Genomic DNA, 16,419 nt, shown 5'->3' on the forward strand with positions numbered 1-16,419 from the left:
ACTGGGCAAATTTTTGTAACCATTAAAGGAATCCCAGGAGCGCGGCGGTAATGGAAGAATGATGATATTATCGCCTATTAATAAAAATTTGTGATTGTTAACATAAATTTGGGTAATGTTGGGTGGAGTTGTAACTTAATTGTAGTTACAACTTCCACACAAAATAATTACAATTTAGAATTATATATATATATATATATATATATATATATATATATATATATATATATATATATATATATAGATAAATAATTCTAAACCGCTAAGAGGTGCTCGGATTCCTTCGATTTATTTAGCATTGAAAATTCTTTTTGTTTTTTATATTAAATATTCAATACTCAAAGCTAAGAGATTTATAAAAACGTATCCGAAGAAAAAAACGCTAATTAGTAGTTTTCAGATTTTTCCTCATGACAGTAATTTGAAAAAAAAAAACTTATACTCATTATCTGTTAAAAACTGTGTAATTTTCTCAATTAAAACAATTTTCGTATTCGAATAAAATTTATTTGTCGAATGCGAATTCGCTGGATTTGCTGCTAACAAATGATTTTGCTTCGTCAATAGGCCTGTTCGTGTTGCTGCCCTTTTTGAATTAATTTCTTCGTCGTCTCTCTCTTTTTCACGGTCGAATATATATTTATCTCATCTCGAGTGCAAAAATTTTTGGGGATTTCAAGCAACTCGAACAAACCTAATATGTTCATTATCTAGTTCAGCATAAAAGCAGCCAACTGTTTTAAGATTTTGTAATATGATTGGTTCTTGCTCTTGGCTAGGAGACTCTGAATATATAAACCAATCATATTAAAGAATTTTTACTTTAAAGAATTTTAACATCTAGCAATAGGTTTGTTCGAGTTGCTTGAAATCCCCAAAAATTTTTGCACTCGAGATGAGATAAATATATATTCGACCGTGAAAAAGAGAGAGACGACGAAGAAATTAATTCAAAAAGGGCAGCAACACGAACAGGCCTAATGAAAACTGCGGAACGCACGTGATTGGTTCCGTTCTCGTTCCGCGTTACGTTATTCCGCTCCATTAGAATTTTTCAATTTTAACATTTTTATCTAATTTTCATAGCATTTTTTTTCCACGATTTGTACGACATAAAGGTGAGTTGTCATGAAAATTATATGATTATTATTATTCGTAAACATTTGTGATAGGCTGTTGAATAGGAAACACATAAAGTTCCTACAAAAACACGGATTCACCAGCCAATCGATATTTGCTGACCACTTCGCGCAGGATAATTGAAACGCCGATTTGAAACTGTGAACGTGTCGCTGTCTAAAAACTTTGAGGTTAGGATTACGGATAGCGTAGGATAGTGATTGACGACGAAAGTGGAGTAAACTCGATCATTCGTTCAACGTGAATTCGAGGAGACATCAGGAGATACGTGTATTTTCTTGAGAGGTTATGGTCACTATGGGTGCAGCAGAGAATTCCGTATGTTTCTGAATTGTAACTGAAATCATTTTGATCAGTCACCGAAATGTCATTTTGCGAACAACGCGATGAAAATAATTGTTACCAAATCGCTGCGATACTCTTCATAATATAATAAGGCCGTACATATTGCCACGTATTGGTACTCCAGATAGCTAGAATTATATTTTAACGGGTCTCTCCTTAGCATTAGTTCCTTACAGTGCATTTTACGATCGAAAAATTAAAATGTTTTAATATGTAATGTTTAAAAATTATATAAAATATTATTTAAAGTAAAACTAATATTATATTAAACTTTCAAACCGATTGACCGTATAGTTTCTAAGAAAAAATTTTAATTTTATATATGACATTTGATGACAAATACATTGAATGACTTTTTTGATTATATATAATATAATAGTATATTATTATATCTTATTATGTTACTTTTTAAAATACTTCAATATATATAAAAATGTGAAAAGTAGTACTTTTTATGCATGTTCTCGCAAAATTTTAACTTTATTTATTATGTAGTTTTTTCAAATATAAGTAAAAAGCTGATGAAAGTACGTTTATGAACTAAAGATAACTTTTGATGAAAGTTTAACTAAAAAAATATAATAAAAAATTTGACAACATAAAATACTAATTAAAAATTTAGCTGTAATAAGATTTTAGATTTATGTAAGCATTGAAATATGTGTTTATATGCAATAAGTATTGAAACAGAACATGTTAATGTCTAATTGTACAGTTACGTCCAATATTTTTAACAGCAAAATTAAGAATATGTATAAACAGTATATAAAATCTTATTAATAATTATTAAAAACATTTTATTAATATAATTTTACATAGGTAAATTTAACAGTAATCTGATGAAATCCAAATACATACTAAAATTTCAACACTTGTTATGTTTTTAATACTATAATTTACTTTTTTATTGAAATTTACCTAGTATCGATCATACCTCCTTAAATTTTTAAAATTTACAAAATTTTGTATGTATTATATTAAATATATATATTTTTATTTTATGTTTATTATGTTATAAAAGATTCTATTTTATTTTTATTATATTATTATAAATCAAATTTATTTTGTATGGTTGAGGATGAAGTAAAAGTTGAAACATTTTGTTTTTTTTTTCTATTTACCAAGATAGAATAATAAACATTAATTGTTTATCTTATTAATTTTTGAATTCTTGGCTCATTCTCACAAATTCATAATTGTATAACTTATATATAATTATATAATATATATAATATTTTATAATTTTTTTTAATGTAAAATATACTTTTCTTTATTAAAACAACATTAATGGAGTTTACCCTGCAGGTTATAAAAATCAATAAGTGGGACGGCTCAGCTGTGAAAAATGCCTTGGACGATGCAGTTAAGGATGTACTTACGAAAAAGTATAACTACATAGAAAATTTTTCTCTTCTTGATGGAAGACTGTTCCTCTGTGGAATCACCGTTACAATAGCTATCGTAGCATTGTTGTGTGATTACTTATATCCATTCCCTGCCTCCAAGCCTGTTTTAATAGCCTGCGTCTCTTTCTATTTCCTTCTAATGGGTCTCTTGACTTTATATACGACATACAAAGAGAAAGGCATATTTGTAGTTGCAATTCAAAGGTGAATTTATATGTTTGATGACCTATAATTTATATATAGTTTTTCCTATTTTCATCTGTATTTAATGCTGTTATTTTTTTGCTTGTTTATTCCTGAAGTGTTATTGTAAATGAATTTTTATTCAAGTGCTAATTCAAGTTCAGTACAGATTTTGTTATTAAAATTTGGATAGCTTAAAATAGCTTTTAATAAGATTTTATTTACATTATAAATGTGTTAGTTTAATTATTCTAATATGTTGCAGCTTATAAAGTAGAAAAAACATGTGTGTAAAACATTCTTAATAATTTAAAGAAAAATTCTTAATTTTATGAGTGAATTTTCACTCAAAATAATATTAATATAAGAAAACTATGAGTAGCATTCCAGGATTAAACTCATTCTTTTATAAGAGAGAGAATCAAACAATCATATCTAATACTCAATGTACAATAGAAATATGGATTTGTAGAATTGTGTAAAGATGTCATCTCTCCCACTTTCAGAGATCCAGCAGGTTTTAATCCAGACATGATTTGGGAGGCAAGTTCCTACTTAAAGAAATATGATGACAAATACAACTTGATACTGTCAATTAGAAGCGCATCAATGGGAATCTTTAATGAGACAAGTGTGACCAAATCCGTTGCAAATTTCATTGATGTTAATGGCGTGGTGATACCGGAACTGATAGAAACTGTGGTAACGAACATGCATGACAGTCTGACGTCGCAGCGCAAAGAGAAGTAGCAGCGTACTGAGATCTAACTCAGTAAAGCTTTTTTTTCTCTAAAGTAAATAATTTTTTAATAAAATTGTTTTCAGAAGTATTCTGAAATACATTCAATTCACGTTTTCAATCTCGTGTAACGATGTAAATAACACGTAAAAGTAAGAAGCCAAGCGTTTTCATTTATATATTGTAATTATTGTATTTGACAGGCATAATGAAACGAGAACATATTATAAACTTTTTTTCTAAACAAATAAGCATTTGTTATTTATTCCTATCCTATAGAAATAGCATCATTAAATATCATATTAAAAAAAAATGAAAATGCTCTATAATCACTAGAATATTAATAAAAACTGAAATAATATTAAAATAATATTTCAGGAATATTATTTAATATTAAATAATATCGTAAGGCATATATATATATATATATATATATATATATATATATATATATATATATATAGGATGTTTACATGTACTTGAACTGAAGTTTTAATTTATGAGATTTTGATTCAGATTATCTCTTATCAAAATGTATTTTTCTAATTTTTGACAATTTTTGAGACTCGAAAGATGTATATTATTTTAATTCTGAATATATATTCTGATAATTTTTTTGAGAGTCTTGAAAGAGAGATACGTATTCCAATTCCTGCTTCCTTCACTATCAGAATTATTTCAATAATTTTTAGAACTTTTTGAAACTTGTAAATTGTGTAATTTTAATTCTCACTATCTGAATATATTTTCCTTAATAATTTTTTTACTTTTGAAAATTTCAATTTTTGCTACCTTCTATTAGAATATGTTTTCTTAATAATTTTGACAAATAATTTTTCAAGAATCTTCTAAGACATGTATTCAAATTCTCGCTATCTCTTATAATCTAATAACTAATAAATAATTTTATTAAATTCAGTTAAATTTATTTAAATAATTGATGGCTTTTTAAGGATTTTAATTATTAAGATAATTTTGTGTGATACAGTACACAAGAGTAATACATATTGCTTTAAATGTGTTTAAACGGGTAGCTGATGTAAGGCTAGTTTCACAACTTCCGATTTACTAACCGATCAGTTAAGTATCAATCGTGATTGGTTAATTCTGGTCAATTCTATTTAACGACAAATGCGATTGGTCAATTCCAATAGAAAAATCAGCTGTTAAATTAACTGGAGGTTGTGAAAGACGTGAAAGCGTGAAAGTAGCATATGAAGTCGTTTGTTGTTGAACGGCCGTTCTCATCAATTCTGATCCATTCTTGCTAAATTTTATCGACAAGTGAATAAAATAAATTAGTTCCTCTTTAACTTTCAAAAATGACGACACTTAGGCCCTTTACGTGCAATGATTTGTTCAAATTCAACAACGTGTAAGTAATTTTTAGACACGTTTTCTCCTCCTAACCTAAAAACTAGTTGAGCAATAATTATTTATTATTGTCGATTGTTGCGATTATATTTGTTATTTTTAGGAATTTGGATCCACTCACAGAAACAGTATCCTTTATTTTATTTGATCGATGTTATTAGCAAATTATGGAATTTGATAAAACAAATCTTGGAAGATTATTTTGAAACAATTGTATTCATTTTATATTAAATTATTGAATTTTATCCATTTTTAATAAAGCTTTATTCTGAGAATTAAGTAAGAATGGGTTGATAGAAATTAAAAAAGTGTTTTTATATTACATACAGGTTACATTTTATTGAAATCTTTTAGTATGTATTCCATGTTTCAAGATTATTTCAATAAAATGTAACTCACATAAAAACACTTTAGTCTCGAGCTGTTAGACAGTGCTTCATTTTTGAAACCAAGGCTTTATCACAAATAAAATAACTTTGAGTGAAGTTATGATTAAAATGATTTCAAAATAAATCTTTTATTGAAATAATGTTAGGACATCAAATACATTTTTCAAGATATTTTCCTTCATTTTCTACATTTCTACTTAGTATGGGCTCTCGTTTTATATGCATTACCTTTCACATTGGCCGGAATACATTCAAGTGGCAGAATCACCAAGCGGTGAAATTATGGGTTATAGTAAGTATATATTTGATTCCAATGTATTCTTGTGAATAAAGTGCAAGTTTTTATCAACTAAAGTCAGTATTATTTATTATTATTATTATTATTATTATTATGTGAAACCATCAGTTATGGGAAAGGCTGAAGGTCATGGAGAAAATTGGCACGGTCATGTAACAGCTCTCACAGTTTCTCCCGATTACAGAAGATTGGGTCTTGCTGCAATGCTGATGAAATATCTCGAAGATGTGTCAGAAAAGTAAGTTGTAATTTATCACTTAACTGTATTTAGTAATTTTATTTAGTAATAGTAATTTTAACAGCAGATAAGACTATCACTGCTTATATCATCTTTAGAAAGTTTTTCTGATTCCTGTTAAAAATTATGAATTGAAAATCCATATATATAACGTACATGAGGATGTGTGATTTGTCAAACTCATGACCTGTCATAAATCCATCACACAATATCTCTAAGGTTTTGAGCATAATAGAGGAATATTGGATATTAGGAATAGGAATTAAAATTACAGAATTAATTTTTTCGAACATTATGGATAAATAACAAGCTATATTGTATCTTATACAACACACTTGTGTCTTGTGTCTTATTCGTATCCATTATGCGTTATGTTTAATACTTATTACAAAACTGATTCTAAAATTTTAATTCACAATACCTAATATTTTTCTATTGTGCACAAGGCCTAAATATAATTAATTTATCAATTACTATTTGTTCAATTACATTTTTATTTAAATTAGGAAACAGGCGTACTTCGTAGACCTCTTTGTCAGGGTGAGCAACAAGGTAGCTATTACAATGTACCAACAATTGGGATACATCGTGTATAGAACAGTATTAGAATATTATAATGGAGATCCAGACGAAGATGCATATGGTAAAGTTTCCTTCCTAGAGAGAAATCTAAAACAATAAATCTTTATACATGTGCGAGATGTGCAATAGATGTTTTATTTATAGATATGAGGAAAGCTTTGTCAAAAGATGTGAAAAAGAAATCTATGATTCCACTAACACATCCTGTGAGACCGGAAGAAGTGGACTGAAGCATCAAACTTCTTGCATTAGCAAAACCTGAAAACTAACTTATACACAAGTCATCCGTACAAATTATTATATAATTAACGTATATATAAAAATAAATATCTAAAATTTAGATTGACTTATTTTTAGTGACTTCTTTAAATTATAAATTTCCTTGATATCTTTATAGTTCTCTTTTTATCAGCATACTCTTTTTTAAATAAGATAAAAAAAATAGTTCGAGCTACTGATGTCTGTAAAATTGTATTAATGTGCAGTTTATTTGCTCTTCTGTACAATAGTACACAATGTTTTCCACTTGTCTCGCTCGTACCTTTTCTTTTCATACGAATAAATAATAAATATAAATGTAAGATGTGAGATAGGCTCGGTAGAATGCGATCCAGATAGAGCTCAATTGTGTAAATTGCTAGCTGCCTATTTTGATTCTACTAACTTTTTAGAAACGCAAGTCTGTTCTCATGATATTTACACGAATAAGTGAGTGTAATACGCGTACGATTTCCGCAACTATGTCACGATACACACATAGGTGCTAATCACCCACGCGATAGCATTCGATATATTATATAAAAAATTAAGGACAAAATGTCATTCTTGCATATCTTTGTACTGCTCTCAATAGTTTGAGGTTCGAATTATTCGTACAAACATTCACAATGTGCTAAATGAAGCAGAGTATACGCGCCGCGCCTTAGTCCGTCCACATTTCCAGATATTGAAAGGAAATCGCGAAGATGTTTGAGATTTTTCACAGATCTTCCAGACATTTTGAAAATTAATATTCGTTATTTCGTTTGGGACACAGACGCATAGTAGTCTCGAAAATTTACAAAACCGTGGAAGTATTGCACGAAAGCCCTACTTTCAGCTTATAGTTTGTAACTGCTAGAAGGAAGACGTTTACTAGTTACGTAGGACACGTCGAACGCGAGTACAAAACTTCTTTTTCTCTCGCTCACTCTCTCGTTCTCTCACTTTCTATGTATATATAGACAACGCTATAATCGTTACGTATGTTTTAATACACAGTGTTGCACACGTATTACGCGCAGGAACGCAACGTTAATTATATTAAATAGTAAATTACGTTCCCAATTACATCTATTTGGTCGTGTAAAAAAAAAGAAAGAGACCATGTGTAATTGCTTATACATTAAATAAATATCAGATACGAGACTAGCTGTTATCAAAGTTAATATGAGTATATTGGATTTTTCTTTGTTTATTGATCGATTTTGCGAGTAGCCTCACATAAAAGCAAATAGATGTCCAAAGATGAGAAAAAAGAAAAATAGTCAGTCTCTTTTCTTATCAGTAAACGGAATATGATGCTTCCGTTTACTAGGTCCATTTACTATATTGTAATATGTGCCTGTTGAAATAAAATTATCTTCGTCTTTTCTCTCTTGATTTAGATTTTTCTTTCTTGCCCGAATATATCACAAAATCGAATTTAAACTTAAATAAATTCAAATTATGAAATATACAATTTTTCAATTAAATTTAAATTCTCCCACACGACTCAGATCTGGATTAAATCTAAACTCTCAATTTCAATTAAATTTAAATATAAAATCTATAACAAAAATTAATTTATTTTAATATAATAAATTTAAGTGAAATTGATTTTTATCCGATAAAAATAAACAACAAAAACTGATAGAATTAGAAAGAATTGCGTTACGAAATATATCATATATTACATAGCGATAACATTCATGCAGAGGTATTCACTCGACAAAATTGGGAAAGAACGCATCGCTGTGTGTCTTTCGAGATATACTCCTAAACATTTAATAACTTTGATTAATATATACACGATACGGTGAGTACATCACTATTACGAAATACTTTACGCGTCCTTCTTCATTTCTATTTTGTGTTTTTGATATATAAATACGTAGCAAAAGTCTCAGCCGCGGGATGAAACTATTCGATGTGTAATCGCACACGTTAATTAGGCAGTGTTACATATCGATTCGATTCGATTTCAGCCGATCCTTAAACCACCAACAAGATTATTCGTGGTTCTTGCGCTCATTGTTAAGTTATTTACACAGATACGTTCTTACAAGCGTCGATACTAATTTACATGCACATACGACATAAACATAAACGTGATTCATGTCTGCGACTGCGTTTTGACTGCGCAGAAAAAAAGACGATGCACCGCACATCGCAGTGTACGATACTAATACTGCACTGTTACGCTGCCTTTATATGATACAAAGGGCAACAGAAAATATGCATTGTAATCAGATCTCCGTGCGCATTCAAGAAATATATTCTCCATTGTTTCCAAAAAATTAATGTAACCAGCCTTTTTATTAAGGTCTTTGGTGATCTGGCGTAGATTTCAATATATCAGGTTGAGTTGGAAGACAGCTTGAACCTGCAAAAATAAAATTTATTAAGCACTGTTTTTAAAATATTAAGATTAACTTATTATTGACCAACAATACATAGTTGTTTTATTAGACAAAAAACAGTTACAAATCTATTAATTTTAATTTTTAACTTGTTGCTTATCTATCAAGAAATTAATTAATTCGAAAGATTAAAAGTATCTTTAAAAGTATAATTCGTAAAATAAAAAATAATTAATGAAGGATAACTATTCTGGATCATGTTTATAATAATTTTATTTTCTTATTAGTTTTTGAAATAATTCTATATAATTATAATTTTGTAACAACGTTTAGTATTAACAAAACAGAAATCTCTTTTTCACCGACCAGTCGCAGGTCTCAAAGTGGATTTGATAGACCGATGTGATCCATTGCGTGTTAGAGTATTCATTTGTGGAGTACCCGGTAGTGCGTGGCCCAGTGCGTTCATATAGTCGGCGATCAGTAACGTTATCTCTAAAATCTGAAAGTGTTGCGATGCCGATATAAATAAAATATTTTTCTAAATTATTAATTTTTTATGATATTAAAATTATACACACTTTGGGTTTGGAGAGTGCAAAGAGCAGTTTCTGTTCGGCTGCACCTTCATCTGGGCAAGCAACGAGCATAAAATCATCTAAACAACCGCCAAACGTCACTATGTTCGCATAATTATACCGACACATGACAGCCATCGTTTGCAATTCAAGCAACGTTACACTATCTTCGGAAACTGCTATCCAGACCGTCACGGGATCAGTTTGTTTCAGCTAAATAAGTTATTTTAGAATAAAATCAAATCACGTACATAATCACAATATTATATTATAATCTATACATATTGTACAATCATCTTGTCTCTATTTATAAAATATTTGTAATTACATCATTATACCTTTGCTTGATACAAGGTAGCTCCGAAAAAAGGCCACTTTCTGGTGCATGTGAGATATATACGAACACAGTCCACTACGCTACGTCCTTTTAACGCAATCCACTTTTCCTGCAACTTCTCTTGCAATTCCCTAATGGAGTCAAAATAATTTATTATAAAACAACGAGAAATGTACAATATAACATTTAAATTCTAATTAAATTTGTTCTCTCGAATTATCAATTATTCACCTCAATTGATCGGCGGTAATGTTGGCTCGATAGCGTATTGGATAAAATTTGTCCAGAGCTTGAAGTACGAGATGATGTGGATTGTTTCCGGGACCGCTGCCGCGCGCTTTATCATTGTTGTATTCTCCAAAATCAATCTATGACATTGATTAAACAGAATAATGTATTGATTTAATTATCTTTTATAATTAGTAGAAAATAAAACACTTGTTTACAATTTAAAATATATACATATAAAAAACATGTAATATATGTATATGTAACTAATATAAATCATACCTGTGCCATCAACGATGCTAGTTCGAAAGCAAGTTCACGATTTAACGGAAACTTTCCTTGCACAACTTGTTGATTCACTTGGTAACACAGCAAAAGCCTTTCCTTGTCCGTTTCCATTTTAGCAGCTTGCCGCCAATAGCAACGAGATTTGTATGTTAATTGTATCACTCTGGTATTCTCGAATTTTCCCGAGCCTTTTTCTCGTAACGCTGTTTCCCATTTTGAGATAATGTCACATAGCTAAAACATAGTTTGTATCAAATCTTAAAGACTGAAGTAGAAAAATAAATTTTCTTTTATTATATCAAAACTTTTTTAATTTTATAAAGTTTTATTAGAAATACACTATAAATTTTTATTAATCTCATTAATATATTTAAAATATTTACTGATATCTTTTTTTTTTATGCAAATAGTCGCAAGTGATATAAATAATTTAGCGTGAAAAGAAATTTTCACAAACCTTCGCTTCTGGATCAATGAAATGCTCCAGATCCTTCTCGATTGGGTCATCGCTGAATAGCGTGAAGCCGGATTGATGAACGTCCCTGCAGCCGATCTCCTGATTCAAAGTATTTAGAAATTCCTCTATCGTAGTACTACCGTCGAAGCTGACGACCTGATAGGTGCCGTTCAGAAAGTGAACTGGTATGGCATGCGGCAATGAATGATGGTACGGATTTTTCATCAGTATCGACAGTACTTCCATTCTCGACGGTTTCACTTCTCTACCGCCGTTCTGCAATGTTCTCTCCAAGGCTCTCTCGCAGTAAGCAGCATACTTGCCGCACTCCGTTCTGGCAAAATACAATTTACAAGACGAATGTGAACAACGAAAATTAGAATTGGATCTGTCATTGCAGAAAAAAATGTAGTTTTCTAATTGTTTATTGGATTTGCTTTTAATCGATTTTATTGAACTCGATTTTAATCATTTAAATTTCATTTATCAAGAAGACTATCGCTGAAATTTTTGCTTTAGTAATACGTGTAGAAAAGTTTTAGATTCAAAGAACTTAGCAAGATTCGTAATCGTAATCTAATTGTACGTATTTGCGAGGGAAAAAATAGAAATATAAACTTACATCTAACTTATGCCTGCAAAAAATAAATAAAAATTATTAAGATTCACGAATATTGTAAGCTTAGTCTCTCATTTCTTAAATATTCAATATTTTTATTGAATGGAAAGAAATTGCCTTAAAACTTTGAAAATTTTAAAATTTACTTTTACGTTTAAAATTAAATTAGAACAGCGCTATTGTTTAGAAACTTTTTCTTTCTGAGAAAAAAGAAAAAGAGAGAGACTTTTCTTCTTATTTTCCTTTGGAATGATCTGAGAGAAGCTGTTTCTTCACGTTTCTCTCTGCAATAATTGATCCACTGTCTGATCGGGGCTTTCACTCACTTGCTGTCAGCGTTTCTCTGCAGGTGCAGTTTCAGGTACCATAGTAGCCGATTGTTTTTGGGCAGAAAGAGGGAAACGGCGAGCGCCAAGAGCTGCCATCCCTGGATAAGCACATACTGCGCGGGATTAGTTTTGCAGTCCAAGATAGTCGAAGTCGAATGGCCCTGCGTGAGCGGAGGACTGTGAGAAGTCGAGGCCGTCGATTGCGCGTCCGCATTTTCACCGCTGCCATTTGCCGCGGGACTTTGCGTATCGCAGGTGAAGAGCGATTGCGTGGCGCAGAGGAGGAGCTGCTGCAATGGTATGCTGGCATACTACTATGTCCCGACATGTATACTCAGCCAATCCTAGTATACTATTTCTCTCGTCGTCAAAGGGTGAACGCGACACGTTTTACACGAGTGACAAAACGTCTCGATATTTGCATTATACATGCCGTTTTATTTTTTCATCTTTTCAGCAATTTATTACTTTTTACTTTCTTCAGCTGTTATTTTATAGATGGATATTCATTCTCCATATGTATGCATAGATGCTATTTCAATCGCGAATATGTACATTTTGCGAAAAATCAGCGGAATAAAAGAAACCAAGGAGATTAATTCTGCCAAATCGAATTTCTGTCCTTCGAGTAAAAGCGAGAATCAGTAAAGATTTTGGCTTTTCTATTCTTTTCTATTTTACTCTTATTTATTCTTACTGTATTAGTGTTGTCTGTGTTACACATGTACATAAGTGATAATCTTTTTAAATAAGATTTTCGGTGCAACAGTGGTTTTAGGTTTTTAAGAACTTGAAAAAATTATTTTACATTTAATTTTCTCAAATTCTCAAGATTGATTTTTTTTCCATTTATTTGGTGAAATAGATGTAATTGACAATTGAGTGCAACACAATGTGGAAAAACATCGCTTTATTTTTTGATTCAGTGTGATTCTCTTTATAGAATAAAATTGACAAATATATAATAAATCAAATAAGAAGAAATAGAGAATAAAAAAATTGAAAATCATTCCGTAATCTCGAAAATTAGAAATTCGTAATTTTGAAGAAGAAATCTCAATTGATTTTCTTTAATTAACTGATCTTTCACACGACATGTAGATCTCTTTTATGAAAAATTTGCACTACCAGAAAGTAGATTTAATTTGAATTAATTGTGTTTCGGTAGTAGTTAGTTAGTGGATAAGCACGAGAAATCGAAATTTCAACGCACAACTTTACGTGTTAATTAAATAAAAACGCGTACTCGATATAAACCCTTAAAAATTGCATGAAAATTAAAATGTGTCAATGAGGAAAGCTTTTGGGCCACGTGAATCTACCGTACCAACTGTAAAGCGTTGCGTTTACGTTTTCGTTGACATTACATGAGACGATTGAGGCTCTTTTTGTTCACAAGTTTGCCTCTAGTGATGCGAAATTCGGCACATGTCCATGTACTATATCTCTTTCTTTTTCAATAAAGTTGAAGGACAGAAGGATAGACAGAAGAGGAAAGAGAAAAGGATAACAGTGAGGAACAAAGGTAAAGGAATTGAAGTAATACAAAAACTTAAAAGTTATCTATGAGCTGTCTTAGAGATATCTTTGATGTTTAAACCATTTTTTAGACATCTTTACAACAGCTTCGTAACATCTTTTAGAAATTTGTATCATCTGGGAAGTTGTACTTAAAGGATTATATAAATTTTAATTGTTAGAATAAAATCTATTCCGGCGATAAGAATCTAAAATCTCTAAGCAGCATTCAAACAGAGAATATCCAAGTAACTATATATTGCAGCTATTATAAAAAAAGGAACTCGTGTGAAAAATTAGAAAAAAAAAGAATTTAAAAATGTTTTTTTCTGTGTGTGTCCTCATGTACACCAACATACCATTCTGCAAGTGTGTGTGTGTGGCGCGGAACGTATTTTGACGGATCTCTCATTCAAGAAAAATATGCTTGTAACATACATTTAACAGACGCAAGATCGATAGACATTTACGTCGAGTATTATGATAATCGTCGAAATATGTTCGGCTCACATGGGCGTTAGGGTAATTTGATCGGGTATATGATGTATAAATATTAAAGTATATGATAAAAAGTAAATGAAACTTAACACCATGGTGATGCCTAACAGAAAATGCATGCGATTGAAATAGAGTGAGAGTCTAAAAAAGACAGCACACTTAAAGCGGCAAATTAGAATTAAATGTGTGAATGATTGTTAAAATTAAAATAGTCGTTGAACTTGGTCAAGTATTGTGGCGGCGGTAAGCGGCGCATCTCTGTCGTTAAGTATTATCAAGTGCTATATTTTTAGTCGAACCATTCCGCTAAACCATTACTCCGTGTCCACGCCCGGAAGGATTGTTTATAATACTTGACTAAGCATACCCAGTGTACCATTTTCCACGTTGAAAGAAATATCGAATGATACTGAAAAGAATTTAATGTGATGCATATGAGATAAAGATGAGATCTATCCAAGTTTAAAAGAAAAACCGCGGATGATCAATGAGTGCCGCTTTAACTTCAAAAATGGTACAGGATGGTTGAATGTTGTTTTTTTGTTAAACAATAAGCAGGACTTACAACGCGCGCAGTACCCAGTGACACAAGTCTGGCGGCCTTTTTTACCTGTACGCCCAAACGGTGTTGCGTGTGACGACTTGTCTGCTTTACCAATGCGCAAATAAATTCAGACTGAAGTTCAGGTTGGTCTAGGCATTGTTGTAATGCGTTTTGCGCTAGAACCACATGGTAGTCGATACCTGCTTGTTCTACTGCCACCGACATAAACAGCTGACAGACCTGTACGATAAGACATGTGTCAAATTATTTTAGCCATGTTTTAGATACAATAAACTTGTTCATTTTAGCCACGTTTTGCTACATACTTTTCCGTATTTGAGATTATATATATTTTAAATGTAAATAAAAAAACTGAAAAATGTAGCTAAGAAGAATAAATTTCATTATATCAAAATATTAATAATTAAAAGTAAAAATATAATTAAAAATAATATTTATCTATGCAAAAATTGAGTGGAATCTTGTAAATTAAAAATTCCGTATTTAAATTGTTAAACAAATATGTCCATATACATGAAGAATAAAAAAAAAGAATTATATAGAAATCATAGTTTTAAAAGTATCGTAAAAACTGATGTAATAGAATGTTTGAAACAATTATAATAAAATATAAATCGTAAAGAAGCAATCAAAGAATCGCGATGAGGTCAACCTTGAAAAGCTTTATAGCTTCAGTTTGCAGGGATTCAGAGGTCAGACTTGTCAGCGGACTCGTAATGCTTTCTTTCGTGTGTAGCAGCAGAGGATGCCGCCACAGCACGCAGCTGGAATCACCGTCGGTTTCCATCAGTCTCTGCACCAGTTGCTCATATTGTGTGCCCGCGCTTGGTCCACCACCCGACACCACTGTCAAGTGGTACAGCCAATTGTCCTTGTCCTGCTTATATGGCATCAGTAGATAAGTTGGACCTTGATGCGTGGGGAAGATGCCGATTGTTCTCTCATGTGGACACTCGGCGTCTCTCTCCTCGCTATCGCTGTCCGAAACATGTTCTACCTCTTCTACTCGAGCGTCTCTCATATTAATTTGGCCGATAGGATTCTAGTGATCAAAAGACCAATTAAATATGTATTATTATATAAAATAGCATAGTAAAATTAAAAAAAAAAAATTAAAATTATGCAACTTTTATTGAACAAGTAAATTTGCTGGAGGAAAAATAATCAATAAAGTAATTTCTTAATTTTAGTATAAAACAATAAATTTAATAGTAATTAATCAATCAAATTATTATAAGTATTAAAGTATTTAATTAATTTTAAAATATTTAAATTAATCATGATAATAACAAAACTCGTTTATCATTCAATCATTGTATCTTGATAATGCCTCTACGTTTGTATTCACATTTATTCGTGTATACTCACCGTATCACTGGGGCACTTAAAGTAAAGGAACATCTTGCCGATAAGCACGCACCAACACTTTTTTGCATGACCGTTTTTCACTTTTGTTAACCATCCTTGTATCGTTGGTTTATTATCCTCTCTACTGAGCAAGAGTTTCGTTGCATTTCGCCTCTGCACGTTCTGCAACACCCTTATCCAATCTTCCATCGTGGCAATGCAGTCCGCAGTCAAATAATAAGTCTTCTTTCCTGTGGCTATTTCGAACGTAGCAGCTCCTTCAGCTCTATTGATCCTGGAAGATACAAAATATATAAAACAAATGCAGGTTTTTCAAAAGAAATAAAAATTAAATATACTT

The 16,419-nt window shown here is 30.9% G+C and overlaps 3 protein-coding genes across 10 annotated transcripts in view; 2 read left to right on the forward strand and 1 right to left on the reverse strand.

Moving 5' to 3' along the window:
• Positions 1-1,195: 1,195 nt before the first annotated feature.
• LOC105198128 (probable signal peptidase complex subunit 2) lies at positions 1,196-4,061 on the forward strand. The gene is made up of 3 exons (XM_011164778.3): positions 1,196-1,458; positions 2,791-3,095; positions 3,581-4,061. Exons 1-3 carry the CDS (start codon positions 1,429-1,431, stop codon positions 3,822-3,824), a joined length of 579 nt encoding a protein of 192 aa, XP_011163080.1. The 5' UTR covers positions 1,196-1,428; the 3' UTR covers positions 3,825-4,061.
• Positions 4,062-4,887: 826 nt separating this feature from the next.
• On the forward strand, positions 4,888-7,034 carry LOC105201765 (N-alpha-acetyltransferase 20). Its single transcript, XM_011169949.3, has 6 exons — positions 4,888-5,188; positions 5,291-5,315; positions 5,778-5,868; positions 5,983-6,112; positions 6,619-6,755; positions 6,839-7,034. Exons 1-6 carry the CDS (start codon positions 5,136-5,138, stop codon positions 6,922-6,924), a joined length of 522 nt encoding a protein of 173 aa, XP_011168251.1. The 5' UTR covers positions 4,888-5,135; the 3' UTR covers positions 6,925-7,034.
• Positions 7,035-8,233: 1,199 nt separating this feature from the next.
• Positions 8,234-16,419, reverse strand: part of LOC105201766 (uncharacterized protein CG43867) — an 81,381-nt gene continuing 73,195 nt past the window's right edge. For 4 of the 8 annotated variants that reach the window (XM_026135935.2, XM_026135934.2, XM_026135933.2 and 1 more), the window contains 11 exons: positions 16,080-16,353; positions 15,364-15,753; positions 14,712-14,930; positions 12,128-12,420; positions 11,183-11,516; positions 10,720-10,959; positions 10,441-10,577; positions 10,211-10,340; positions 9,876-10,085; positions 9,661-9,796; positions 8,234-9,317 (listed from right to left, as the gene is read on the reverse strand). In XM_026135935.2, coding sequence (XP_025991720.1) covers positions 9,253-9,317; positions 9,661-9,796; positions 9,876-10,085; positions 10,211-10,340; positions 10,441-10,577; positions 10,720-10,959; positions 11,183-11,516; positions 12,128-12,420; positions 14,712-14,930; positions 15,364-15,753; positions 16,080-16,353 — 2,428 coding nt within the window. In that variant the 3' untranslated portion in view covers positions 8,234-9,252. The remainder of the gene's footprint in view (positions 9,318-9,660; positions 9,797-9,875; positions 10,086-10,210; positions 10,341-10,440; positions 10,578-10,719; positions 10,960-11,182; positions 11,517-12,127; positions 12,421-14,711; positions 14,931-15,363; positions 15,754-16,079; positions 16,354-16,419) is intronic. The other 4 variants (XM_039456277.1, XM_011169954.3, XM_011169950.3 and 1 more) reach the window with 4 other exon arrangements.

The sequence above is a fragment of the Solenopsis invicta genome, chromosome 12, assembly GCF_016802725.1.
Source record: "Solenopsis invicta isolate M01_SB chromosome 12, UNIL_Sinv_3.0, whole genome shotgun sequence".
Classification (NCBI taxonomy): Eukaryota; Metazoa; Arthropoda; class Insecta; order Hymenoptera; family Formicidae; genus Solenopsis; species Solenopsis invicta.